Source organism: Herpailurus yagouaroundi, unplaced genomic scaffold, assembly GCF_014898765.1.
Source record: "Herpailurus yagouaroundi ecotype Mexico unplaced genomic scaffold, PumYag 77, whole genome shotgun sequence".
NCBI lineage: Eukaryota > Metazoa > Chordata > Mammalia > Carnivora > Felidae > Herpailurus > Herpailurus yagouaroundi.
The window spans coordinates 9,805,713-9,832,992 of NW_024412388.1; the positions used below are offsets into that span (position 1 = coordinate 9,805,713).

Consider the following 27,280-nt stretch of genomic DNA (forward strand, 5'->3'; position numbering starts at 1 on the left):
TTCACTTTTTATATGCAAGGTTTTCAGACTTTAGATACATTTTTTCCCTGTAAAATAAAAGCTACTGAAGATCCTTGAGAAGAACCCTAGAAATTAAAATAATTATAAAGAAGAACAGGCTGGCAGCTTGTTTAAGTTTCAGGGGTATTTGGTTAGTCTCTAGACTCATTTTGTTCATGCCACAAGACTTTGAGGTTCCGAACAGTATAAGGAAATTTAATGCTTTCTTAATTTGAATTTATTAAAGTTTATTTGGGGAGCCTCTTCTGGTATTTGGATTTATCCAGTCAAAGCCACTAAAAGCCTTTTTTAGAGAAATTCAAAGCTCCCTTCAGATGTGATCCTTGCTGCTACTGCCATCAGCCTGGCACTTGGAAGAGTTGCTGGCTGGACCCTCCACAGGGGCAGAGGCTGTGCACCCCCCGCCCCCCCCCCCCCCACCTCGCGACACAAGCATCCCAGGAATTTACACCGGGATCTGCAGCACTGAAAAATCCAGAACTTTTCCATTGTTTCTGTTGGAAGCAAAGCCTAGAGCCCTGTTTTAATACTATGAGCAATTTAAAACCAGAGAGGTTTTATTTTCGTAATTTGCCTCTGGGATTACAGACCGCTCTTGGAGAGCTTAACTCCAGGAAAAGGTTGAAATTGTGCCCGAGCTGCTTAACAGAATTTTTTTTTAGTGTCAGGTACATTTCAAGTTACTTTAAATATGAAAGAAATGTATAGAAAATGGAGAGCATATTTCATAAAAACCAGTTGCTGCACAGCATCTTGCCACTTCAGAGCGTTCTGCCCAAAACACCGTGGGGCAGCAGGGCTAGGCCCCCAGTAGCTCGGTTTCCCCCTGAGACCCCCTTGGGCAGCTGTAACGTTCACCCTGACCATCTGATGGACACACCCCGACCCGTGTGCAGCTTGGCCAACCTTTGCGGGTGCCTTTCTGGCTGTGGTCTTGGAGGCCCTGCTCTCACTTTGGTCCTGCTGCCCAGCTTCCCCGTTGCCCAGATTGTGACTTCCGTGGACGTCCAGGTTACTGAGTCATTCGTTATCTTCTTGTTTTCTTTTTTAAGCATATGTTACAGTGGTCTAAACGGACTGCTGATTCCTTGTGGAAGACGGACTGTCATATGTGTTTCTGGCTTGTGTCCTCTGTACCCATCACACCAACTGTAGAAGGTTAACCACTCCCAGAGAGAAAACAAGGGCTGGGGGTCTGACTCCCTGCCTCCCGTTACTAGCTCACATGGCACGTTTTGCCCATTCTTTCAGCCCACGACTTGGCTGTTACCTTTGATGCCCTGTCCTCACTGCATGGTCTGTTAGAGTTCGTGAGTGTGTGTGTGTGTGTGTGTGTGTGTGTGTTTCTTTTGATCCTATAAAGAAGTCATTTAACATGAACTTTATGCCTTTTAAATAAAAAAAAAAAAAATGTTTTAAGTAGTCTCCACGACCAGCGTGGGACTGAACTCAGGACCCTGAGATCAAGAGTCGCATGCCCTACTGCCTGAGGCAGCCGGGCGCCCCTGAACTTTATGCTTTTTTCCAAGCAAGTGTTTTACCTTGCCCGTGAACTCTGATTTACCTCTACAGCAGGTGTTCTGAGAGTTGCTGTCAGTGCCAGGCCAGCCTGCTGCCATGGAAGCCACACCCTTGCCTTTCAAAAATTTGAAAAGCTGTATACTGACTTTATAGTTTTATGATAAAGTTCTCAATGTAGCTTGCAATGAATATGGCACTATTATCTTTCTTTTTTATTTTATTATTTTGTTTTAGAGCGTGAACAGGGGAGGGGGCAGAGGGAGGGAGGGAGAGAGAAAGAGGGAGGGAGAGAGACAGACAGACAGACAGACTGTCTTAAGCAGGCTCCACACTTAGTGTGGAGCCCGATGTGGGGCTCGATCCCACGACCCTGGGATCATGACCTGAGCTGAAATCAAGAGTTAGACGCTCAACTGAGCCACCCAGGTGCACCATTATCTTTCTTAGGGTGAAAAAATTAGGACCCAGAAAGTATTACTCATAGTAAGGCTTCTGGAACACAGGAGACAGATTAGTGAATTGGGTGGGAATAAAAATCCCAGTTTTGCTGCCAACTTGCTCTGAGATTTTAGGCAATTCATACAATGAGATAAAGCTTTGAGAACCATTTTTGTGGAGTTTGGGGAGCAGAGTAAGATCAGCTTTAAAGGCTCCTTCTGTGTCAAATCTTAGGGTTCTTCTTCCTTACCTTTTAACATAGCCATTATTTCCGTTATTCCATGTCTGTTCTGTTCTCTAAGATCTGTACCCTCGGCTCAGCTGAATACTTTGTTGAAGCCTTTCTCCAGCCTTGTACGAAAGCCCCCGATCTTCAGATTTCCTATAAGGGACCCACTTGTCTGAGGGCAGGAAGAAGAGGAAGATTCTGCAAAAAAAGTGGTCACAAAAGGAGATTGTAAATGGTGGTGTCATAAGGCTGGGGAGAGGAATCTAAAGAATGTAAGACCCACGAAACTGTCAAGACACAAAAGGGGGAACTTGAGGCAAATGAAGCCTAAAGAGATTTCGGGTTTTGTAATTACGAGATCGGGGGAACCGTGGAGAGTGGATCTTCAGTGGAGGAGAGAGGACGAAGGCTCATTTGCTGAGATGAAGGGCTGAGCGAGAGGTGAGGCACCAGAGAGAGGCAGGACGGGCACAGCCCGTCCTTTGGGGAGTCCTTCGGGGAGTCCGTGGTGGCTCCAGTTCGGGGCAGCTCATGTTCTCCATGACCTTTCATGGTAAGAGCTCAGAGACGGGGCCTCGCCTGGTGCGGAATCAGCTGTGTATCTGAGTAAGGTGGTGAGCTCCCTCAACAAAGATCAGATAGACCGGCTTCTGTGCGCCAGTACTGAATTCTGATTTTATACGTAGGAGTTGGGTAGCTCCCAGTGAGGAGGCAGCACATGTAGAGTTACATATGGCTCTAAATTTAATTCACTTAAATCACGAAATTCGTGAGCCTTCACTGTTGTGATGAATTTTTAATGTAACCTGAGCATGCCTTCTAGAATTTTGTGTTTTCTCTGATGCCTGCACATTTTTAAGTGAAACATTATTCTCTAGATTTTCCTAGTGTTTGACCAGTTTTATTAGACTAGTAGAACACAGTCCAGACCTAGGTTAAATTATTTATGTGATGCCTTAGGCAATTCTGGTTTTGCAACTTGCATCCAGGCATCAGAGGTATAATGCTAGACATTATCTTTAAAGAGTAGTCATTATGACTGTTGGTTTTCTCTCTACAGTAGCTATTTCACTAGAAAACCCAGTTCTGTTACGGTGAATCATACTTGCTTAGATTGAGCTTCTGGGCTGTTGACTTCTAAGTGTTTTCTGGCATAAGATACAATTGAAATGGGGAAAATAATCTGCATTCCAATTTGATTGCTGTTCCTTTCCCATAAATGCAGTGAATGTCTCTACCACTTTTTTCTTTCATTTGCCCTTGAAACCAAGTGAGACAACGCATAGAAAGAGTGCTTTCTAAAGAATATGGTATTGATTGTGCCATTACAGGTCTTAAGAAATAACACTTTTTGTAGTAGAAGGAACACTTTTAGCGTCATCATCCTCAGGTTTTAATTCTGGCTCTAGAGCTGATTTAGTTACATGACCTTGGGCAGATGACTTCACGGCTTTGGTCCTTGGGTAACTGTCAGATGAGCGGCATGATTGGGACTTCGGGGTCTCTGGCAGAATGGTGCCGTCAGCGGTAAGAGCATCTGTTTTGCGACACGGGTGTGGCAGAGGCATAAGAGTAAGTATGCCGAGTGAGCCCTCCTGTCAGCAGCTGAGATCACAGTTAAAGATTCATTTATTTTTTATTTTGTGTGTGCGTGAGAACTTTGATTCGGTAGGTAACTGCTCATTTCCTTCTGTTTCATTTAGTTTTCTTCATAACTTGGTGTGCATTTCTTTTCCTTATACACACATAAAGTTTGTCCTGTCCTTCATTATGTTCTTCGTTGTCGTTTCCATTTCACTTTCCTTGTGTTTCATTCCTGTATCTTTCTTGTTTAGACCAAGTGGAACACGCAGCTGGCAGTAGCTTCTATGTAGGACCCTTCAGGAACCCGATGGTAAGTGCACACGTGTGCTTACCAGGCTCCCAGCGGGCTCTGCCGGACCAGTGCTAGAGGCACGTCCCGCCTCCCAGACACTAACGAGCCCCCGCTCCCCTTTGTAAGAGTCATTACAGGTTGTTTTTGGTTATAGGCTTGTTTTTGTTTTTAAATTTGATTACAAATAGAACAGAAACCAAGTATGGGGGGGGGGATTGCTTATCTAAGGAAACGTAGAAGGTTCCACCACCTGTTCCTCTGTTCCCATTGCAGTATTTGGCTTTGTGAGTGACACCAAGCATACCTAAGTGTGAGTCGGGACACCTGGGTCCTACTTTCTGTTCTCTCGTGGACTGATTAGTCCCCCGTGGGCCCTGGCTTTCACTTTCTCTCAAAATGGCAGGTAGGACAGGTGGTTTCGATACAGCCTCTTCCATCTCCAGTCTACAATCCTAATGGGAAGTAACTTGGGTGTTAGATGGTTCCGATTAACATCGTGAGAATCATTTCATGTGTCAGGTAATATCAGTGTCATGAGTCATCTCTTAGATTCATGATAGACTCATGTCCCTGAAAAACTAAGTGTCAGCATTCACTGAAGTCACTTTGGAGGGAAGTTCAATTGTCCCGTACTTTGCTTTTTGCAATTCTTCAGATACTTTTAAAATTCTTAACTATATAGACTGCAGAGCCCCCGTTGTGTCTTTAGTGGCCTGTATTGGTTCAGCCCAGCGGCTCTTCACCTGGGGAGACCTCCCCAGACATTTGGCCATGCCTGGAGATCTGCCTGTCAACAGTTAAAAGTGGGGGTGCTGCTGGCGTCTAGTGAGTGGATGCTGCTCAACGTCCTTCAGTGCATCACACAGCCCCACGACGGAGAGGATCATTCGCGGGATGCCCAGGCAGCCTGTGGCCATCTGAATAGGATGCAGATGTCCCTACTTCAAATGGTTTCTCTTCACGGGGGATCAAGGGCTTCCTGGTCTTGTTTTCTAAAGAGGGTGCCTGGAAGTGGGGGGAGGGGGGTGGGGGCACTTCTCACTAATTAGGTTTGGAGAGTCCAGAAGTAGACTTTGACGTTCAGTATCAGCTAGATGTTTTCCTATTCTTTTAGGCAGGGAATAAAACTTAAAAGAGTACTTTTACGTAGCAGGCAGTTACGTGATTTCAGTGTGAATATGTATTAGTGAATGATATTATTAAAGTTGTGCTGTTTTATTGTAAGTTATATCTAGAAACTTCACTTATTTAATACTGTTTACATATAGGCCAGTTTTTTGTGTGGCCTGCTAACCAGCTTTGTATAGCATTTGAGAGGTTGCAGAAAAACTTTGAATTGCTTCTGTAAGGGATTGTATTACAACAGGTTGACATCTATTTTGCTATTAAATTTCACGGTGTGACTTTTTAAGAAATATATATGCATAACAGGCATAGTTTACACTATACCTCCATTCTTACTTATTTCAAAAGCCCATACCTATTCAAAGTAGAAAGTTAGAGGTAAGAAAGGGTCATTTCTTGGGCTGTTTGGGATACATGAGGTGGTGCTGATGATGTCTTACAGCAACTTTGTGGTTTTGGTCCAGGGAAAAACTTTACTGAATAAAACTTCAGAATTAAGCATCCTAGGGCACCAGGAATCCTTTACGTGGTTCTCAGCAGACATGAACTGCAGCATCGGGGCAGTTATGTTAGCAGCCAGTGATCATTTATATTTGTATTGTTTGCTATCGGTAATCTGATCTGCACTGGGTATCACACACAGGGAAGGGCATAGGTCATCGTGAGGATAAGAAAACTAGCTGAAAGTAGATCGAATCCAAACTTCCTAAAGCACAGCTGGATTCCTCAAGAACCTTGTCATCACAGATTTAAGCTCAGTGCTGTTAAGGTGGCAAAAGGAGAAAGAATTGAAAGAGGAGGTTACCTCTTTTAGTGTGAAAAGGTGTTTTCATGTCCTTGCCCTTTCCAGGGGATTGGTTTATAATCTTTCCGCCTGCAGGCTCTTGGCTTCTGTTGCCACCAGAGTGTGGTTCCAGTAAAGTGCTTGCTTGTGTCCCGAGGTCCATTTTAGATGCCTTTGGAAATGAGGGATGGACATGTTAGCAGGAATTTATTTGGGCTAACTCTTTAACATAGTTGCAGAATGCATCAGTTTTTTTTTTTTTAATGGGCTTAAAGAATTAGGGATTTAAAATGGTATTTAAACATTTTTTTATGTCTGTTTTTGAGAGAGAGAGAGAGAGAGAGAGAGAGACAGAGTGCGAATGGGGGAGGGGCAGAGAGAGAGAGAGAGAGAGAGACAGACAGACAGACAGACATAGAATCTGAAGCCGGCTCCAGTACAGAGTCGCTGCAGGGCTGGAACTCAGAAACTGCGAGATCATGACCTGAGCAGAAGTCGGGCGTTTAACCTTGACTCATTTAGCCACCTATGCGCCCCTAAAATAGTACTTTAGAGTTTGCTTTTTAAGACTGACAAATTAAATGGCTGATTATGAAGTATTTTGTACTTTTTTCCTGTTTGTTTCATCTCTTAAATACCTGTCAGAATCTGGTGGTGCTTTTTGAGGATTCCTATGTGCTTGTTGCTATCATCGATGCTTCCATTTTTGCGTTCTGAACTGTTCAGTGTTATTTGTGCGTCTCACCTCATTTTTATCTGCTGTCTATGTTTTAGTTAACTGGGCTTCTCTGTAGTGAAGTTCTGTTATGGAGAACACCGTTTTCCAGGAGCAGTGAGCGAGTGCGTTCTGGTTTGTCATTTTAGTAATTCAGAGGTGGAGGTGGCGGGAGGCTTGTTTTGCGAGAGGAAAGGACAGGTCTGCCAGGCCCAGCGGGAGAGTGCTGCTGAAGGAGAAGGAGGGGTTTGGGGAAGACGAAGATGAGCCTGTTCTGACTCTGAAAACTACAAACCCAAGAGCTACCAGGAAAAAGAACCTTAGAGTTGAAAAAAACAGAAACAAAGGGCCACAAATTCTGGCCAAATCCCAAAGAGACGGAGCTTCCAAACCTTCAGCATTCGTACTTTTCTAGAGAAGGGCTTGTCCCTGTGGACTGTCTAGTGACCTGAGCTCGTTCCAGCTTGTCCGAACTGTGTTGCTTTTTAGTCTTCCCTTCTGAACTGTGCTGTCGGTTGGAATGCAGTGGGTGTTTCCTGAATTCCATTTTTGCAGTTGTTAATGAAATCCTGAATCGTACTGAACTTGGAGTCGGGTCCCTGGGGACCCTCAGAATTCCTGCTGTCCTGACAGTGAATTCTTCACAATTCCTCTGCATGTGATATCTGAGCTGTTGCACACACGGATCCTTTGTAGTCCAACAGAGTCTGCTTCTCTTGCTTCACTTTCACAATTATGGACAAGCTTATCTCAACTAAAAGGGTCCCAAGTTATACCATATTGTCTTCCCCTAAAGTGCTTCTTGCACCAATCAGACTTTTGCCAGTCCCTGTTATTTGTGTGGTACTGAAACTCAGTGTTAGTATCCACTTTTCCTCTGACATCAATATTGTTACGTTTTCTCGAATAGATGATTTATTAGTTTGAGGAGTCTCAAAAATACAGGGTTTTGGGTTTCTTTTTCTTCTCTGACATGATTTACACGTATTCATATTCATCATCTGTTCATTTCTTTAGAAATCCGATGTGATAATTGTCCAGAAGTATACAGTTCGCTGTCATTGGATTAGTAATTGTCTTTTTCAAGAATTCAGGGTAATAGTGAGTAAGTAAACAAATAAATATTGTGTTTTAGGGAAGAAAAAATCCCAGGAAAGTAAAAACAAAGCAAACAAAGCTGAAGACACACCCCTGAAGACAAGCGAGCCAGATTCTGCTTCTGCAAATATGAGAGATTCTGCGGAAGGTAAGCTTCGAAGTTGGACTTGTTCGGGTATGTATCACCAGTTACTGTAAATCACAGATACTGGAAATCTCCTTGGAATGCCCTTCTGAGAATCCCCCAAGAACTGTAAAGGGTTAACAGCGAAAAGCCTGCCTGTATTAATTAATTTTTTATTTTTATTTTTTAGCCATATTTATTGAGGGGGAGGAGTGGGGCGTGAGCCAGGGAGGGGCAGAGATAGAGAGGGAGAGATAATCCCAAGCCGGCTCGGTGCTGTCAGTGCAGAGCCTGATGCAGGGCTTACTCTCCGGACCCTGAGGTTATGACCTGAAATCAGGAGTCCGATGCTTAACCCACTGAACCGCCCAGGTGCCCCAAGGCTGCTTGAATTTAATAACGGTGAACTGAGCCTCCACATCCCACCTTCCCTTAAAAGTATTTTTAAAGACCTTCTTTGTTAAAAATAAAATTATTCCCTGGTTAAAATAAAATGAAATGTACTATATGATCACATTTATAAGTAATTTATGAAGTTCAAAACCATCAAAACAAATCTCTGGTGCCAGAAGGCTTCTGGGACGGTGGTGCTAGTCCACCCCTGAGCTGTGGGGTGAGCTGTGGACTGTGGGCATCAGTATTGACTTTGTAAACATTTTATTTAGCTAAATGCTTCTGATTTACACACTTAAATCGTTTGTTTTGCACTTCAGTTAAGAGTTTACTTGAAATACCAAACACCTTTGATTTTATACATCAGCATGAAAAGTGTGCAGAGTGAAAAAAAGCGTTCTTGTTTTTGGTTAGAAATTAACTTCCTAGTTTATTCTTTGTGTTTCTCCACACAAAATTTTCCTTTTTATCATCCCTTCTGAGGACGGCAAGGATTGAAAGTCAATCAGAAAGGCTGGTGGCTCTGTGCTCTTGGCAGTTGAGCAACCATATTGAGACTGTTGATGATAGAAATGAGGGAGGTGTGTCTTCTGATCTGGTACGTGGCAGATACGTGCTTGCTAAGAATTGCTCATAGTGACCCAAACAGGCAAATTTCAATAGAGCCTTGTGACTCTTTCGAGAACATTCATAGGTACCCGCCTGGGTAGACGCTCAGTTAGTCAAGCGTCTGACTCGTGGTTTTGGCTCAGGTCACGATCTCACGGTTCACGGGATCGAGCCCCTGCATCGGGCTCTGTGCTGCTGGTGCAGAACCTGCTTGGGATTCTCGGTCTCTGTCTCTCTCTCTCACTCACTCACTCTCTCTCCCCCTCCCCTGCTTGCACAATCTGTTTTTCTCTCAAATAAATAAAAAAAATTTGTAGAGAAAAAAGCGCAACAAAATATTTTGGATGCCTTCTAAACCACTTTATTAGCACTGTTGGAGGTGATGACATTCATAAAAGATTATAATTTCCTGTGGCATTTTATGAAGCAAGAACAGATAGGTTGACTAAGTTCTACATGCTGATAGCAGATTTGCTAAGTAAGTCTTTTGTTTGAACACTAAAGAATGTCACTGCCTTTAGTGGCAGAATTAAAAAAGAAAATCCGACTGCCCTCTCTCCTTCAGTACTTGGAGACAGGTCTTTATTCCTCATATAACACTAGGTCCTATGAAGAAAAGTACTTAATATTTACCTGTTTGTGGAATAGCTGGTCAGAGTGCAGTTGGTTCCTTAATAGGGTAAAGCCTCTCCTGAATGTTCTGCATTGTCCCCAGCAAGTGGTCTGTGTACTGAGCAAACAGTCCAGACTCTTCCTTGTGTTTCCAAACCTTCCTTTATTTTTAAAACTCAGCAGACCTCATCGAGTGCGTGGACACATGTTGGTGTGGGCCTTACTAGTTAATAAATAGGGCTCTGCATGTTTTGCTTCTTATTACTTTGGATAGTTGTAAGTCTGGAATTGTTTACCAGTCACAGGGAAGGAATCCTTCCCCCCCGCCCCAATAAAAGAAGCCACAGATTTTGACTTAAAATGAACCCTAAAATTTCTAAGCCTTAGAGATGTTGTTTTCATTTTCTGTTGTTATATTTGACATTTTTAGCAGTGTGCTGTTGGAAATGTATTTGGAAAGGGTGTTAGTTCCTACCAACATAAAATGATTGGTGTGTCCCAGTATGTGGAGAACTTGGGGGATTGATGGGAGTTTGTCTCCCCACAGGCTGGTCTGTGGGGAGACAGGCAGTAAATGTAGTGGTGGACGGATGGGTGAGGGTAAGACTGACGTTCCTAGGGCAACGCTGGGGTGGGGGCTGGGGGGACTAGGACTGAGCAGGTGAGCTTGTGCGAACACCTTGTGTTCACAGAGCTGGAAACACTTGGCCTTTTTAGCTCCCCTCCCCCACATCCTGGTGGTCACCAGGTCTTTTGACGGGCCTCTTGTCCATAGCCTGGCCACTCTCCTGTGTCCGCTGTTTCCTTTCATTCCCATCCCTGTTTCAGGCCCCGTCCTCTCCCTTCGAATGTCCCTGCCTTAGGATCAGTCTCCTGCCTCCAATCTCGTTATCCACACTGTAGCCACATCTCCAAATGGCCCTCTCCTGCTTTAACATACCTTTAATGGGGGCGCCTGGGTGGCTCAGTCGGTTAAGCATGTGACTCCTGTTTTGGCTCAGGTCATGATCTCACGGTTAGTGAGTTTGAGCCTCGAGTCGGGCTGTGCACTGACAGTGTGGAGCCTGCTTGGGATTTTCTCTCTCCCTCTCTCTGCCCCTTCCCTGCTGGCGCGGTCTCTGTCTCTCTCAAAATGAGTAAATAAGCTTAAAACAAAATACCTTAGTGGATCCCCCTCCCCCACTGCCCCAGGTAAGTCCAAACTAATTTACGGTGTGCTACAAGTTTTGATTTCCTCCTGCTTGCTTCTCCTCTTCTGTCCTTGACCTTCAGGCAGTCTGTACTTTCTCTCAGTAGCCTTCCCTGATTAACCAAGCCATTCTTAGATGCTTCTTCTGTTATGCTTCTGGAGCAACCTGTACCTCCACAAAGCATGAGCATTCGTTGATGACAGTATTGTTTCCTGCTTGCTTGTACGTAGTGCCTGTTAAAGTGAAGCCCTGTAAGAATAAGGGCCTTGACAGTCTTACCTGCTGTTGGCATACAGTAAATTTTGCCCAGTGAATGAACAGCCAGAATTCAGAGTAGCTCTGCCTCTTTTACAGAGCCTTTTCTTAACTCTTGTAGAGCTTTCTTAAAAGGGGCCTAATTTAGCAAGGGCTCAGGGGGTACTGTAGAGAAAGCAGCACCGGGGACCACCCCCATCAGCATTAAATGGGCTTATAACAGTGCCCATCTGAGAGTCCCTTGCTATCCCTGTGATTCCTTCCAGCCATTGCCCCATTTCTCAGCTTTCCTTTATAGCTACACTTGAAAGAGTTGTTTATAGTCTCCCTGTCTTCCCACTCCATCCATTATCTTAGGAACTCCGGTTAGCCGTTTGTCCCCACAGTTCCCCAAAACTGTTGTCCATGATCAGCACACCAGTTACCTTGGTACATCGGGTGTTGAATTCTCTGTCCTCTTTTTAGCCAACCCAACTCTCACTTATGGACACAGCTGATTGCTCCCTCCTGGAAACTTTCTTTACTCTTCTTGGCTCTCCAGATAACCTCACTATCCAATCTTCTGACTTCTAAGTACCAGAGTCACCTGGGGGACTATCTTCCCGCCTCTCTTCTGTCTGCATTCGCTCTCCAGATGGCCTTGTGCAGTTCCGTGTTCCAAGTACAGTTCTGGGCTCAGCCTCTTCATTGAACTTGAGTCCTGTAAAACCAACCACTTAATATCTTCACTCAGGTGTATGTTGGGTACCACAAACTTCAACACACCCAACGTAGCTCTTGATTTCCCTTCAGTGCACACACGCGCACACAGAGAGAGAGAGCGCGTGCGCATTGCAAGATCAGAGCTACTTTTCCCTCAGTCTTCCAGTAGAGAGGATTATCACAGTTGTTGTGGAATCTTCCTTGCCTCCTCCCTCCCTCTCCCATGTGCCACAGCCAGTCCGCAATCTTGTCATTTTTGTCTTCAAAATATATCTAGTGTCTGACCACCTCCCACCACCTCTCCCTGCCCTCACCCTTGTCCATTGTTTTCTATTTCTATTGTCCAAGAGTTTTCTATCTTCTACTCCCCACCCCACCTTTCCGACTTGTTGCTATTTTTTTTTTTTTTTTTTAACACATCTAGCACATTCTTGACTCAGAGCTTATGCATCTGCTATTTCCTCTGTCTGGGGAGCTTCCCTCCCCCAGATATGTGCATGACTCGTTTTCTTCAGGCCTCTGTTCCACTGTTTCCTTACTAGTGAGTCCTTCCCTGACCACCTGTCTGCTGTCCACCTCAGATTGGGCTCACATGGGTGTCTCCTGGGCATAGAGGCTCAGAAGTGACTTCAGGTCTCTGTTTCCTTCTCGAGGTGCTCCTGAGTTCTTTTGTCTTTTTATTAAGTTTTTATTTTAATTCCAGTAAAGTTTCCATGCAGTTTTGTATTGGTTTCAGGTGTCCAATATAGTGATTCAACCATTCTGTATGTTACTCTCTCATCATAAGTGTGCTCTTTAATCCCCTTCACCTATTTCACCCATCCCCCCCACCCAGCACCCCTCTGGTAACCACCAGTTTGTCCTCTATAGTTAAGAGTCTGTTTCTTGGTTTGTCTTTTTCTTTTTTTTCCTTTGCTCATTTCTTTCTTTTTCTTTTTCTTTTTCTTTTCTTTTTTTCATGTTTGTTTATTTTTGAGAGAGAGACAGAGTGCGAGCAGGGGAGGGGCAGAGAGAGACAGAGAGAGGGAGACACGGAATCTGAAGCAGGCTCCAGGCTCTGAGCTTTCAACACAGAGCCAGACGTGTGGCTTGAACTCCCGGACTGGGCTGTGAGATCATGACCTGAGCCAAAGTTGGATGCCTAACTGTCTGATTCACTCAGGCGCCCCTGTTTTGTCTCTTAAATTCTACATGTGAGTGAGGTCATAGGGTATTTGTCTTTGTCTTTCTCTGCTGCCTGACTTTGCTTAGCATGATACTTTTTAGCTCCATTCATGCTGTTGCACGTGGCGAGGTTTCATTCTTTTTTATGGCTGAATAATGTCCGTGTGTGTGTACCACATCTTCTTTATCCGTTCCTCTCTGGATGGGCACTTGGGCTGCTTCCATTACGTGGCTATGGAAAATAATGCTGAAATAAACACAGGGGTGCATGCATCCCTTTGAATTAGCGTTTTTTCTTTTTTGGGGGTGGGGGGGGTAAATACCCAGTGGTGCAATTATTGTGGATTGTGGGGTAGTTCTATTTTTAATTTTCTGAGGAATCTCCATACTGTATCCCACGGTGGCCGCACCAGCTTGCGTTCATACCAACAGTGCATGAGGGTTCCCTTTTTTCCACAGCTCCTGAATTCTTAATAATTTGATTAGGCTTGGAAGAAGTGATCTCTGAAGTTTCTCTTACTTGAAAAAAAAAACTGGTCACCGGGTTCTGGAAAAATGTCCTAGCTTCTGTATACACAGTTTTGGTCAGGAGGGAGGGAGAGAATCCATTCTATTCCAGACAGGCTACTGAGAACCTAACCTGGTAATATGATGAACGGTTTCCTGCTTTCAGTTTGGAATCGTGAGAAATTAGACTTCACAACTAGACTCCTGAAACTCAGTATCACACACACCGTAACGGTGACTTCAGTATTGTGTCAGTATCCGGCACAAGTTTAAGCTCTACGATTTGTTAACAAAATTGTATTTGTGTGTGTGTGGCTGAACAGAGAAAAGAATCGAAGCCCCACGTGAGCACTCTTGGTTCACATACGTGTCCTCGCTGCACAGCATGTTGCCTGGTATGTGCCAGATGCTCCAAAAATGTTTGTTGAGTGAATGAGCGAAGTGGATTCCTATCCAGCACAGCTTTCTAAGCGGGAAAAGAGCGCTCTATCTGGTTGGTCACACTCTCTCACATTGTAGGTGATAAGAGAACTCACTTGCACAGTAAGAGTTGAGCATAACGTGGCTAGTTTTTGCCCTTACGCCCATGCTTCTGCTTCCCTGTGCTTTCTAGGTCCCAAAGAGGACGAGAAGCCTTCGGCCTCAACAGCTGAGCAGACCGCCGTTCTTCAGGAAGCGGTTAGTCAGGATGTGCTTCCAGAACCGGTAGTCTCCCCCACTGCCTGCGCGCCCCACGCGGAACCCGAGGAGAAGCCAGAAGCAGCGAACTGTGAGGTGAACGATTTGGAGGAAGAGGAGGAGGAGGAAGAAGATGAAGATGATGAACTGGAAGAAGAGGGGGAGGAAGAAGCTGACACGCCAAATGAAAGTTCTGTGAAAGAGCCAGAAATTCGGTGTGACGAGAAGCCTGAAGATTTGTTAGAGGAACCAAAAAATGTTTCGAAAGACGCTCTCGAAGGCTCTCCAGGGCTGACGCCTGTTAGCAGAACTCCCAAAACTAAGGAAGAGGCCAATGGTGATATGTTTGAAACGTTTATGTTTCCGTGTCAGCATTGTGAAAGGAAGTTTACAACCAAGCAGGGGCTTGAACGCCACATGCACATCCACATATCCACCGTCAATCACGCCTTCAAATGCAAGTACTGCGGGAAGGCGTTCGGCACCCAGATCAACAGGCGGAGGCACGAGCGGCGCCACGAGGCGGGGCTGAAGCGCAAGCCCGGCCTCACGCTCCAGCCGTCGGAAGACCCGGCCGATGGCAGATCGTCCGGAGACAGCGTGGCTCCAAAGGACGACTCGACTCCTTCCGGTCTCGGGCAAGACTCTCTGCTCTTGCGTTCAGAGAAGGCTCCTCAAGAAAACGTCGGTTCTTCTGTTGCAGAAGAGAATGGGGAAGTGAAAGAGCTTCATCCGTGCAAATACTGTAAGAAGGTCTTCGGGACACATACCAACATGAGGCGGCATCAGCGCAGAGTCCACGAACGCCATCTGATTCCCAAGGGCGTGCGGCGGAAAGGGGGCCTCCTGGAGGAGCCGCACCCCCCCGCGGAGCAGGCCCTGCCCGCCCAGAGTGTCTACGTGCCCAGCACGGAGCCCGAGGAGGACGGGGAGGCCGACGACGTGTACATCATGGACATCTCCAGCAACATCTCTGAAAACTTAAATTTCTACATCGATGGCAAAATTCAGACCAGCAGCAGCACGAGTAACTGTGACGTGATTGAGATGGAGTCCGGTTCGGCCGACTTGTACGGCATCAATTGCCTGCTTACTCCGGTCACGGTGGAAATCACTCAGAATGTAAAGGCCACACAGGCCCCCGTAGCCGACGATCTTCCTAAAGAGCCTTCCAGCGGCACGAACAGTGAGTCCAAGAAACGGAGAACGGCGAGTCCTCCCGCGCTCCCTAAAATCAAAGCCGAGACGGAGTCTGAGCCCTCGGTGCCCGCGTGTTCCTTACTGCCTCTCAGCATATCAACTTCGGAGGCGGTGTCTTTCCACAAAGAGAAGAGTGTGTACCTGTCGTCGAAGCTCAAACAACTGCTTCAAACCCAGGACAAACTAACGCCTCCTGCGGGCATTTCGGCCACGGAAATACCGAAGTTAGGTCCCGTTTGCGTGTCTGCTCCCGCGTCGATGCTGCCCGTGACCTCGAGTAGGTTTAAGCGGCGGACCAGCTCTCCCCCCAGTTCCCCACAACACAGTCCTGCCCTCCGAGACTTTGGAAAGCAAAGTGATGGCAAAGCGGTGTGGACCGATGCCGTTCTGGGTTCCAAAAAACCCAAATTAGAAAGTCATAGCAACTCACCAGCGTGGAGTTTGTCTGGGAGAGAGGAGAGAGAAACGGTGAGCCCGCCAGGCTTTGATGAATACAAAGTGTCTAAGGAGTGGGCAGCCGGTCCTACTTTCAGCAATGTGTGCAACCAACAGCCGCTGGACTTATCCAGCGGTGTCAAACAGAAGGCCGAGGGCACAGGCAAGACCCCGGTCCATTGGGAATCTGTATTAGACCTCAGTGTGCATAAGAAGCCTTGTAGTGACTCTGAAGGCAAGGAGTCGAAAGAAAGCCATCTGGTGCAGCCAGCCTGCAGTGTCATAAAGAAAAAGAAGCCAACCACCCGCATGCTGCAGAAGGTTCTTCTCAACGAGTACAACGGCGTCAATTTACCCGCAGAGAATGCTGCAGACGTGACCCGGAGCCCGAGTCCTTGTCAATCCCTGGATCCCCAGCCAGACTCTGGCCTCGGCCCTGAAGCTGGTTTATCGACCCCCGTGGTCGAGTCCCCACCTGATGTCTCTCCTTCCTCGCCTGCCCTGCAGACATCTTCCCTTTCTGCCGGGCAGCTGCCTCCTCTCTTGATCCCAACGCATCCCTCTTCCCCCCCGGCCTGTCCTCCTGTGTTGACTGTTGCCACGCCACCCCCTCCACTCCTTCCTACTGTCCCTCTTCCGGCCTCCTCTTCTGGGGCGTCTCCCCGTCCGTGTCCCTCTCCGCTCTCGAATGCTACCGTGCAGTCGCCACTTCCCATTCTGTCCCCTACGGTGTCCCCCTCGCCATCTCCCATCCCTTCCGTGGAACCTCTCACGTCTGCTGCTTCGCCCGGACCCCCGACCCTTTCCTCATCTTCTTCCTCGTCGTCGTCTTCATCTTCGTTCTCCTCTTCTTCCTCCTCCTCTTCCCCCTCGCCGCCGCCGCTCTCGGCAGTTTCATCCGTTGTTTCCTCTGGGGATAATCTGGAAGCTTCTCTCCCCATGATAACTTTCAAGCAGGAGGAACTAGAGAATGAAGAGCTGAAGCCCAGGGAAGAGCCCCAGTCTGCAGTTGAGCAGGAGATTGTTCAGGAGACGTTCAACAAAAACTTTGTCTGCAATGTCTGTGAATCACCTTTTCTTTCCATTAAAGATCTAACCAAACATTTATCTATCCATGCTGAAGAATGGCCCTTCAAATGTGAATTTTGTGTGCAGCTCTTTAAGGCTAAAACTGATCTGTCGGAACATCGCTTTTTGCTTCATGGAGTTGGGAATATCTTTGTGTGTTCAGTTTGTAAAAAAGAGTTTGCTTTTTTGTGCAATTTGCAGCAGCACCAGCGAGATCTCCACCCCGATAAGGTGTGCACACACCATGAGTTTGAGAGCGGCACGCTCCGGCCGCAGAACTTCACAGACCCCAGCAAGGCCCACGTAGAGCACATGCAGAGTTTGCCGGAAGACCCTCTAGAAACCTCGAAAGAAGAAGAAGAATTAAATGATTCCTCTGAAGAGCTCTACACGACCATAAAAATAATGGCTTCTGGAATAAAGACAAAAGACCCAGATGTTCGACTGGGTCTCAATCAACATTACCCAAGCTTTAAACCACCTCCATTTCAATACCATCACCGAAACCCCATGGGGATCGGCGTGACGGCCACAAATTTCACTACGCACAATATCCCGCAGACTTTCACCACCGCCATTCGCTGCACAAAGTGTGGGAAGGGTGTAGACAACATGCCAGAATTGCACAAACACATCCTGGCATGTGCCTCTGCTAGTGACAAGAAGAGGTATACCCCTAAGAAAAACCCAGTCCCCTTGAAACAGACTGTGCAGCCCAAGAACGGCGTGGTGGTTTTCGATAACTCGGGGAAAAATGCCTTCAGACGGATGGGACAGCCCAAGAGACTGAACTTCAGTGTCGAGCTCAGCAAGATGTCCTCAAACAAGCTCAAGCTAAATGCATTGAAGAAAAAAAACCAGCTTGTCCAGAAAGCAATCCTGCAAAAAAACAAATCTGCAAAGCAGAAGGCCGACCTAAAAACCGCCTCCGAGTGCTCCTCGCACATCTGCCCGTACTGTCACAGAGAGTTCACGTACATCGGGAGCCTGAATAAGCACGCCGCTTTCAGCTGCCCCAAAAAACCGCTTTCTCCTTCCAAAAAAAAAGCTGCCCACTCATCCAAGAAAGGTGGACACCCGTCCCCTGCAAGTAACGACAAAAACAATAGCGGCCACCGCAGGCGGACCGCGGACGCTGAGATCAAGATGCAAAGTGTGCAGGCACCCCTGGGCAAGACCAGGGCGCGCAGCTCAGGCCCGGCACAAGTCCCGCTGCCCTCGTCGGCCTTCAGGTCCAAGCAGAATGTCAAGTTCACGGCTTCGGTGAAGTCCAAAAAGCCAAGCTCCTCCTTAAGGAACTCAAGCCCCATAAGAATGGCCAAAATAACCCACGGCGAGGGGAAAAAACCCAAAGCTGTGGCCAAGAATCATTCTGCTCAGCTCGCGAGCAAGACGTCCCGGAGCCTGCACGTGAGGGTACAGAAAAGCAAAGCCGTCTTACAGAGCAAATCCGCTCTGGCCAGTAAGAAAAGAACAGACCGGTTCAATGTAAAATCTAGAGAACGGAGTGGGGGGCCAGTCACCCGAAGCCTCCAGCTGGCAGCTGCTGCCGAGCCGGGCGACAGCAGGAGGGAGGATGGTGGTGGCAAGCAGGAGCTGAAGGACTTCAGGTAAGCCGAGGCTTCCAGGGCCACAGGAGAGCCGAGCTGCCGAGCGCGGGGGGGAAGACGGTCAGAAGACAACAATATTCTTGCCCGATGGCTATTTTTTCCTTTTTCCTGTAGAATTTTGACATAAGCATTTAAAGGAAGTAGCTGTTGGTTAATTACGTTGGAGGCACGAAGAAGGGTCACTGCTGGGCTGCCTCAGCCACGAATTCCCAGCTTTTGTTTCAGACCTAGGACTCCGCACGTGGTACCATTTCTCTAACAGGGCCAGTTGTGAATTGAAACCATGAAAAGTGCTCAGAATCACAAGTACCCTATTAACGAAAAGATGAAATTTTCTCACACTTCCTTCGTATCTCGGGTAACATCTCAGTGTCTCTTGTTATTATTATTCCGGATCATAGATCATCGCTTAGAGTTAAGGTAGTTCATTGAAACCACACTGCAATCTTGTTGACTATTTCTGTGACTGGAGCCTAGTTACAGTCACTGAGGATGCTTTTATTATCATGTCTTCTTTTTATTGTGTTTTAATTTGAAAAACTTGCTTCAGATTGGTTATGGAACAAAACACGACACCATATTCCTTTTTAAGATGCCTTACGTCCCCCGACCCGCGCCCCGCCACCAGTTATAGGATAATGAAACAGGCCAGATTCTGAAGAAAGGAGAGGAGGGGGCGCTGAGAGCCGTGCGGAGCCGGGCAGTTCCCTCGGGCCGGTGTGGCAGCCCAGGGCAGGTCAGCCCCGTGGGTCAGCGCCTTCGCTCCCCCAGCAATGGTGTAAGAGTTCGTCTTAGGTGGGAGGTGATTTCACAATTTTATTCCGTGTCCTCCCCGTATTAAGACTGTCCTCAGCGACACATAAAAACACAGGGCAGTAGTTCAACTTGTTATATTGGCTTCTCAGACTTTCCAACTTACTCAAGTAACCCGAGTTGATAGGAGTTTCCTGCATAATGCCTACAGGTGAATCCCGCGTGAAGTGCTCAACCACAGAATTTCTGTAAGACACTCTAAAAGCTTGTCCTTTCAGGGTGAGCTGCTGGGCTCTAGGCTTTCTTGGCGATCACTTTCAGTGTCTGAAGCTCTTCGGTGTTTCAGGCAAACCATTAGAGTGAATTCTGGGGCGTGTCTGCCGTTTCGGAGACTCGGAGGTGCTGTTCTCAGCGCGCAGGTGGTGAGGTGGCGTTCTCGGGGCTGGTGTGCCTTACGTGGTGGCTGAAGAAAGAGGTGGAGAAGGGTCATTAGCCAAAGGCCGATTGGAATGATTTACTGTAGGAGTGAAGGGTTCCATTTCAACAAGCGATTTTCGTAAGTGAACTAAATGATCAGTTGTGATAGTTCCAGTTCGGCATCTGGTCTCTGGCCACGGCACAGGCCTGTGTGTAGCATCTTGGAGCTTCGCCCTGGTGAGAATATGCACCTGTTTATCGGCTGTTCAAGCTGCCTGCCTGTAGCAGTTTAACGGCGTACCTGTTTGTGCTCATTCTGTGTTCTGGAAGTTCCACAACAACAGGGTGTTCTTAAGCTGAGTTTTGTTTTTCTGTTTTTTTTTTTAAGGTTAGAGAACCAGAAAATGCCATCATGTTCACTGACTGTACTGAAAAAACATCTCCCGGGTGGTTGATGCTTTAGAATGTACTATGTGCATCCCTGTTTGTCTGCAATATTACCTAAAAGAATCACTCATTTTTGTACTGGTTCCTATTTCTACAATTCAAGAGTGAGGTTATGAAAAATCAAAGTACTATAAAGAGAAACTCTCTGAATAACCATACAGTTATGAGGTTCATTCCCTTAGCTCTTCCTCCTCCAGTGCTTTTTTGAAGAACCCTTAACAGTGCAAAGGACCAAAGTGCCTAATAAAATTGTGTCTCTCTCCTTTGCTCCAGTTAATTTTCATTATTTTGCTTTATTTGATAGTTAACAGGGGGTTACGTTGCTGGACTGGATTGAGCCTAAAAGGAAACACGGAAGAGTCTGTTAAGCAAACATGGCTATTGTTTCTGACAGGCAGATGGTAGCAGCAGGCCTCCCTGTTTGCAGGAGTCGCTGGAACCGTATTGTGGGCACATCCGAAGGATGTGTGTCTCACACGGGGAGCTGCTTACAAGTGACCATAAACTTGTGAAGTATTTTTGGGACGTAAAAACCAAATGTTCAGTAGGACATCATACTTAACTCATCTGGACACAAGAGTGGGCATTTCCTCAGAGAGTTTATTCTTCTTAGCGCCTTATACAAGGTGCGTTAGGTATGAAACTGGGATTCCTGAGCTCTGGCCTGGGGAAGGTGGTGGGTTGTCACTGGCCAGCCCAGGGCTCTTGGAAAGCCAGCCTCATCATCCTCGCAGGTTGGATGTGTTACACTGGAAAGGAGCTGTTTTAATCTGTAGTCTCTGTCCTTTCTCAATATGTTCCTGCTTGTAAATTTTATTCAGGGATGGTTTCATGGCGCATATTTAGAAATATTTGCTTTGACTTTGTTTTCAGCATTAGCCCCTTGCATATTCAAGGACCTCACAGAACTGGCAGCACATGTTTTCCTGGGTGTTTCGTTAAAACAGACTGATGAAGAGCTAGTCTCCAGCACTCAGACGTTTTACATTTGAATGCCAGTTGAGGATTCCACAGGTTTTTGAAGCCATGTGAGTGAAGTCAGAGTTTCCCATTCAGTGCTGAGGGTTCAGCAGAACTTGCCAGTCGGTCATTTCCTGGAGCACAAGACATTGTGCCAATCAGGGTGTCAGAAAGACCTGTGTTCCGAATCCTCCTCTTAGGACAGAGCAGCAGAGGGCACCAGGCATGCCACCCGTCTTTAGATTGTCTTGTCACACCTTTCAGCCCAGTGAACCCTGTGTTGGGCTCCCCTTCCTCAGTTAGCAGCCGGAACTCCTCTGCGTCCTATGGGACCGAAGTTCCATCTGTCGCCGAGGGCTCATTTCCACCTGGCGTAAGACAGAAAGACGAGGAGAGAGATGCGTTCTCTCCTCCTATCTACCCCTCTTCAGTCTTTGTAAATTTCAAGGTGTTTTTACATTTTTTTTAATGCTCCTTTTAGAGCAGCTTCTAAAAAGTACTGTGTTCCCATTGAACACTAAAAGGTGAAAAGGCAAACTGAAATAACAGACCAAGTTTTCCCATTTGCCGTGAATTGATTTAAAAACTACAGTGATGCTAATTTTTTTACATGCCCACCTCTGCCATACACCAGTCCAAAGAGACCCGCTTGTGGTCCTTTCCAGCCTTTTTTGCGTAGGATGCCCAGGTTCCTGTATACCTTCAGAGGTGTTCTTTTGCTGTCATGGTAACATCTGTTGAATGGTCTGCTTGTCTTTTCCTGAATGTGGTCAGTTCATACTGGGTTACATTGCGTTGGCATTTATCTTCAGTTTTCTTGTTTTCTAGGAACTTCCTGTAGAAAAGCCCCCAAACAAAACAAACTTTAATTGACTAAATAAAGACATTGCATGCTCAACTTAGGATAAGCACTACAGCAAAGGATACGAAATCTGCCAAGCTTGCGAGGCCAGTTGAAGCTGTCTCGCAAATCCTAACACACAACTGATTGTCGGCAGGCTTTTTGTTGCCCGGCTTAGGGTCAGGGTGTCCTGCTTCGCTGGAGCCCTGCTCCTGGCGTGTGCCTGGCTCCTGGGTGATGGGGCTACAAGGAGGAGGGCACGTCGCCATGGCACTGGGGGCTCGGATCTAAGTGCGGCCCTGGCGCTTGGCACACAGCAGAGAAAGGAACGATTTGAACTTCTTACCTTGCAAAGCAAGTTCAGTTTTAGGAGAAGTTTTTGTAGATTTCAGGGATGACAAATTCTGATGCACTCATTCTAAAATGTTTTGGTCACACACCAGCTCTTTATGCCTTTCTTTTAAATGAGTTCTGTACGGAGAGGCACTTAGCGTCTTTCAGCCTTTTTTTTTTTTTTTATTTGTTTGTTTAAATATATATCACAAGCAGATTGCCAGCATAATGGAGAGGATACCAGATCAGGATTGGATATGGACTTTTTAAAAAATGCTTTATCCAGCATCATGTTTATATATCCAAATGGACCTTGTCCTCTCGATTGATTATCTGGCACTAATTCATAACCATTATATTATCGGACACTGCGTAGCAATATGTCCGCGCCCAGGATGCACCCCAGGCCTCTCTAGATGCATATCTACACGTAAGTATAAATGAATTTATACATGCCAGGTTTTACACTTCGGTCTCTAAGAGCAAAAAACCCACAGATTGGCCTCTTCCAGAGGATGTAAGTGTCATTTCTCCGTGCATTCTATGCCTCCCTTCTTAATGACTGAGTTGGTGGAAAATGGCTTGGTTTTATTCATGTTGATTTTTGTTCTCAACTTCAAAAGTAATCTACCTCTGAAAATGTGTAGTTTGATGCTTGTTCGGTGACTTTGTGCCACTTCAACCCTCTCACGACCATTCCCGTTTTGTTACATTTCTGTTATGGGGACTTTGTGTTGAAATGTTGTGTAAAGCATTTGTAGCAGTTTAAAAATAAAATATTTAAAATTATTTAAATTGTTTTGGACACTTCAATTGTATTATATATGATTTACGTTTTACATTTCTGTTCGCGTTGTTAATCTGGAGCGTGTTCTTGTATTGAAGTTTGCTGTGAGTTGTTTTATTGTTCTTGTTGGAGAGTGATATAAAAGACTATTCTAACACAAACATTAAAATTTACAATTTGACGTACAAAAGGGGTTGTCCTTTGACTTTAACCGATGTAGCCTTGAGAGAGAGAGAGAGAGAGAGAGGGAGAGGGAGAGGGAGAGGGAGAGGGTCATTATAGACAGGCGTGCCATTCGCTATTTTCCCCCTTCTGGCGTGAAATAAATCATTGAGCTTGTCAGCTGTATAAAGAGTGTGTTTATGCTGTTACCAGCGAGCACTTAATAACTAGAGGGAATTCAAGCGATACGTTTTATATCATTGTAACCAATAAAACCACTTTCTAAACCCTCGTGAAAGGACTGCTTTTGTACATCCTGGGGAGCAGTGAGGGAGGAGGCCGAAGGGGCGGGAGGAGCCGCGGAGGCTGCGCTGTGCAGAAGTGCGGCGGGCACAGCCCGCCCGGACCACCTCTCTTCCCTTGCTCCTGTTTGGCAGTCACTGAACGTTAAACTCACATCCCGTCTAGAGGGTAGACGCGCAGTCGGGACCGTGGTGCTGAGAAATAACCTTGTGAACTCCTTTTGCCAAGAGGGAAATAAAGAATTTCCTACATGGGGTCTCCGCTTCCTCTCTGCTTGGTAACTGTTCACGCTAGTTTGGGGGTTTTTATTTTTACGAATCCCTGGAAGAATGAAACAGGCTGTAACATTTGTATCAAGCTTAATACGGAATTGCTGTTTTGTTTGTTTGTTTTTAATTGACTGAAGATCAGCAGTTTCATCAAGCCCTCCACAGCAGCACATGCTTTGTCATACCTTCTTCCTGTCTCTGCGTGTTCTTGCATCCGAGGGAAAGGCAGTGAAGCTGAAGGTGCGAGCGGCCTGCCTTGGCCAGATGGTCCCATCTCTGGCCGAGGATACTCCTATGTTGCAAAAACCCAGGGACGAGGAGGCAGGTGTGGGGGAGGGGCGGGGGGAGAGGGGTGCCGAGGGAGCTTTGCAATAGCTTTCGGTGTCCCCTTGTTTTAAATGTTCCGCTAAACTGAGCGCCGAACTTGCCCAGTGTCCTGTGCAGGAGCTGGGCCTTGTGAGATGAAGCGCTGCCCTGGGAAGGAGAAGCGGGTTTCCGTCCTGTGCTCCTCGTTCGTCCCTCCCTCCACGTGCCAGTTAACAGGCGTCTAACAGGTGCTCTCCGCATCCCTGCCAGCGGGCAGGTTCTTTTACCCTCCAAATCTCAGTTCCCAATGTGCCCAAGTGGGTCACGGATGAGATGGTCTCTGAGCCTTCCTTCCAGAAGGAGGTCTTTTTTTTTTTTACTGGGTATGGATGCTCACTGGCTGTCTCACCAGACCGAAAAGAGCGGGACTGGGTCTGTCTCCTTGGGCCCCCGGTGCTGACAGCAGTGCTGGAGTGTGACAGGCACACAGGAAGGACAGTTCCTCGGGAGGAGTCCCCAGGAAGCCCTGTAGCTCCCACCCCGCCAGGAACGAGCCGCCCGAGAGTCTGGTTGCTTTAACTCTTCGTGGAGTGCAACGTTTTAAAACATTCAGAAGGCTAGTAATTGAAGCCTTACGTTTTTGCTCTTTTGAAGCACCTCTCGCTGTGATTACAAACCCCTCTCTGGGCTGGCTGTTTTAACCTGGTTGCTGCAGGTGCTTTCTAGTCAGATGTTCTACAGAATCACGGTTTATTGAGCACCTACTGTATACCGGGCTGTGTTGAGGTCCCTGGTTACATCATCGGATTAAAAATCCTGGCCCTGGTGGAACTTTACATTTGTTTGGCCGTCTCCCCTGTTTATACTTCCTATGGAAAATGTCACTTTGTCACAGCTTTCCAAAGGCTGGGTGCTCAAGAAGATCCCTCTAACTGCATATTTGAGGATGGATGTCTAGTTGGCTGCAGCCTTTTACTACTTGGTGAAAGTGACTTTAGTAAAACTGTAGCTCAGTTACTGCGTCTGCTACTCAGGTGGATTTTGATTTGATACCAAACCTTCGAATGGACTGACTTTATCCATAAAGCATAGACGTTGACCTCAAGAGGAGAGTGGAGTGCAGGTGGGTGAGAGAAAGGCGGACTTGGATGCCAAGGCCACATTTATTTATTTATTAAAAAAAATTTCTTTTAATGTTTTATTTTTGAGAGAGAGAGAGACAGAGTATGAGCCAGGGAGGCACAGAGAGAGGGAGACCCAGAATCCGAAGCAGGCTCCAGGCTCCAAGCCGTCCGCACAGAGCCCGACGCGGGGCTCGAACCCGCGGACCGCGAGATCGTGACCTGAGCCGAAGTCAGATGCTTAACTGACTGAGCCACCCAGGCGCCCCAACCGAGGTGGCATTTCAAAGACCGGGCTGATGGTTAGAGGAAGTGGTTTGCCACTTGTCCTTGTTTAGGAGACCCAGTAGCCTGTGGCCTCTTCCCTACCGGGTGGCAGCAGCCCGCTGCTCCCCCTTCGGGAATCTCCTCCTTCAGAGACTGTCTCCGGAAAGCACCGTTGAGGAGTGTGTCGTAGAGTGTAGACAGCGATCGGGTGGCTTGAGAGACTTGGGAGGTGGGGGTGGCTGGAGGGGACCTGGCGGGGATTGGCACGCTTGTTGGGCAGCAGGCCCGGCTGTCAGACGACAACGAGGAGCCACAGCCCTGCTCTCACGTGCAGCGCCTCTCAGACTTTTCACCTAGAGAGGTGCCAGACGACCGGCTCCAAAGCTCTACGACCAACCTTTTAAAATAGACCGTGGGTGGGGCCTGGGTAGTCTGTCGTTTAAAGCTCCAGGTAATGTCAGCAGGCGTTGAAGAACCAGTGAATGGAGGTGGGGGAAAACGAGACCGTTAGTGTAGCCCTTCATGGCTCGAGCACTGATGTGTTGCTGTCTGAGCTTACAGTTCCCCTGCCGGTACTGTCTCGTCTTTCCCATTTTTCTGAAGGCGGTAGGGGGGAGGGGTCACCTGGGAGGTGGGGAGTAAAGGGCTAGTCTTGAGCCCTGGGCTGGGCTGTAGGTTATGGAAAGAAGAGGCGACCGGCCTCGGGAAGAGGAAGGTCGGCTGGGTGTGCAGTTTCTTCTCAGCCAGTATTCCAGGGTCACAGCCCCTGTTGGGTCCCCTCCCTCCTGGTGCCTCTTGACCTTCTTCTGGGAGTTTGCCTACAAGATGCAGGGCCTTTATGCTGTGCTAGGAGATAAAGAAAAAATATCAGAGTAGGAGCGAGATCCAGCTGGTGGTCATGATCTCCATATTACCGTTAAAATTCTCTTTTAGCCAAAATGAAAACAGTGTCAGGAAAGGTTTGACGGAACAAGAGAGGTTTGAGTGGGTGTGACAAAGGGAAACATGGAAAACTGCTCATTGGCGCATCCGTGGCCCGGTCTCCTGTCTGGGGGCTGCCCAGGTCCCCCACTGTGTAGCCCCTTCCCGTCTCCAGCCACACGTGCAACCCCAGCTCTTCCACCTTCCCAGCCTTGTGCTTGCTTCCTTTCCCAAGTGCTTTTGGAAACGACCTGATGAGCCTTGCGGACTTGACGACTTTCGAGTGCTTTCTGTGTTGAGGGACCGTGCTTCAGCGTCTTTCAAACTTGACGACAGCACCTCGAAGTTGGTATCGTGTGCGGATGGGGAAACGGACCCCGGGGGAGTGATTTCCTTCAGAGACCACACCACTCTCAACTGGCCAGTTGGGATTTGAACTGCCTCCAGGCTACGCCATCCTGTTGATCGTTTTTATGGTTATCTATTTTATGTATTTTTTTTTTTTTTTTTAAGTTTCATTTCCTCTAAACGTCGACTACAGGACTCGATACTTTCTCTACTAAGAGCTTTCTGGCTTAGTGAACAAGTAGAACCATCACTGTGGGTATGGAGTCTTCCCGGTGCAGCAAGACTGCAGACAGGATCTGTCCCTTGGAGACCCGCGTCCAGCTTCATGCTGACCGCGGAATACGCTTCTCCCTGTTCTGGACCTTTCAGCTCTGACTGGCTTTGTAGGTCATTCTTCTTACTCATGAAAAATCTGCTTAACAGAAGCCAAGCTTGTTATAATAATAGCCTTTGATTTTGAAGGTGGTTCTAAAGAAGGCCGGGGGGGGGGGGGCAACAGGAGTCCTCCCTCAAATGTCATGTGAGAACCTTGACCTGTTGGGGCATTAACCCAGAAAGATAGTAGTTGGTCCAGGCTTGCCTTCCCACCTCAGCAAAGAGTGCTGAAGAAAGGGTTGTTCGTAACTTTCTGCGGGTAGTTATTTCTGAAGTATAGGATTAAGAGCCTGGAGGGTATGTGTAGGTTTTGTTT

The 27,280-nt window shown here is 47.1% G+C and overlaps 1 protein-coding gene across 5 annotated transcripts in view; it reads left to right on the plus strand.

Annotated features, from left to right (window-relative positions):
• PRDM2 (PR/SET domain 2) overlaps nt 1-27,280 on the plus strand; it is a 121,410-nt gene that overhangs the window by 67,570 nt on the left and 26,560 nt on the right. For 3 of the 5 annotated variants that reach the window (XM_040455618.1, XM_040455624.1, XM_040455627.1), the window contains 2 exons: nt 7,845-7,982; nt 13,977-18,354. In XM_040455618.1, the coding sequence (XP_040311552.1) occupies nt 7,937-7,982; nt 13,977-18,354 (4,424 nt within the window). In that variant the 5' untranslated portion in view covers nt 7,845-7,936. Of the gene's footprint in view, nt 1-3,549; nt 4,104-7,844; nt 7,983-13,976; nt 18,355-27,280 lie in introns of those variants that run through there. The other 2 variants (XM_040455625.1, XM_040455630.1) reach the window with 2 other exon arrangements.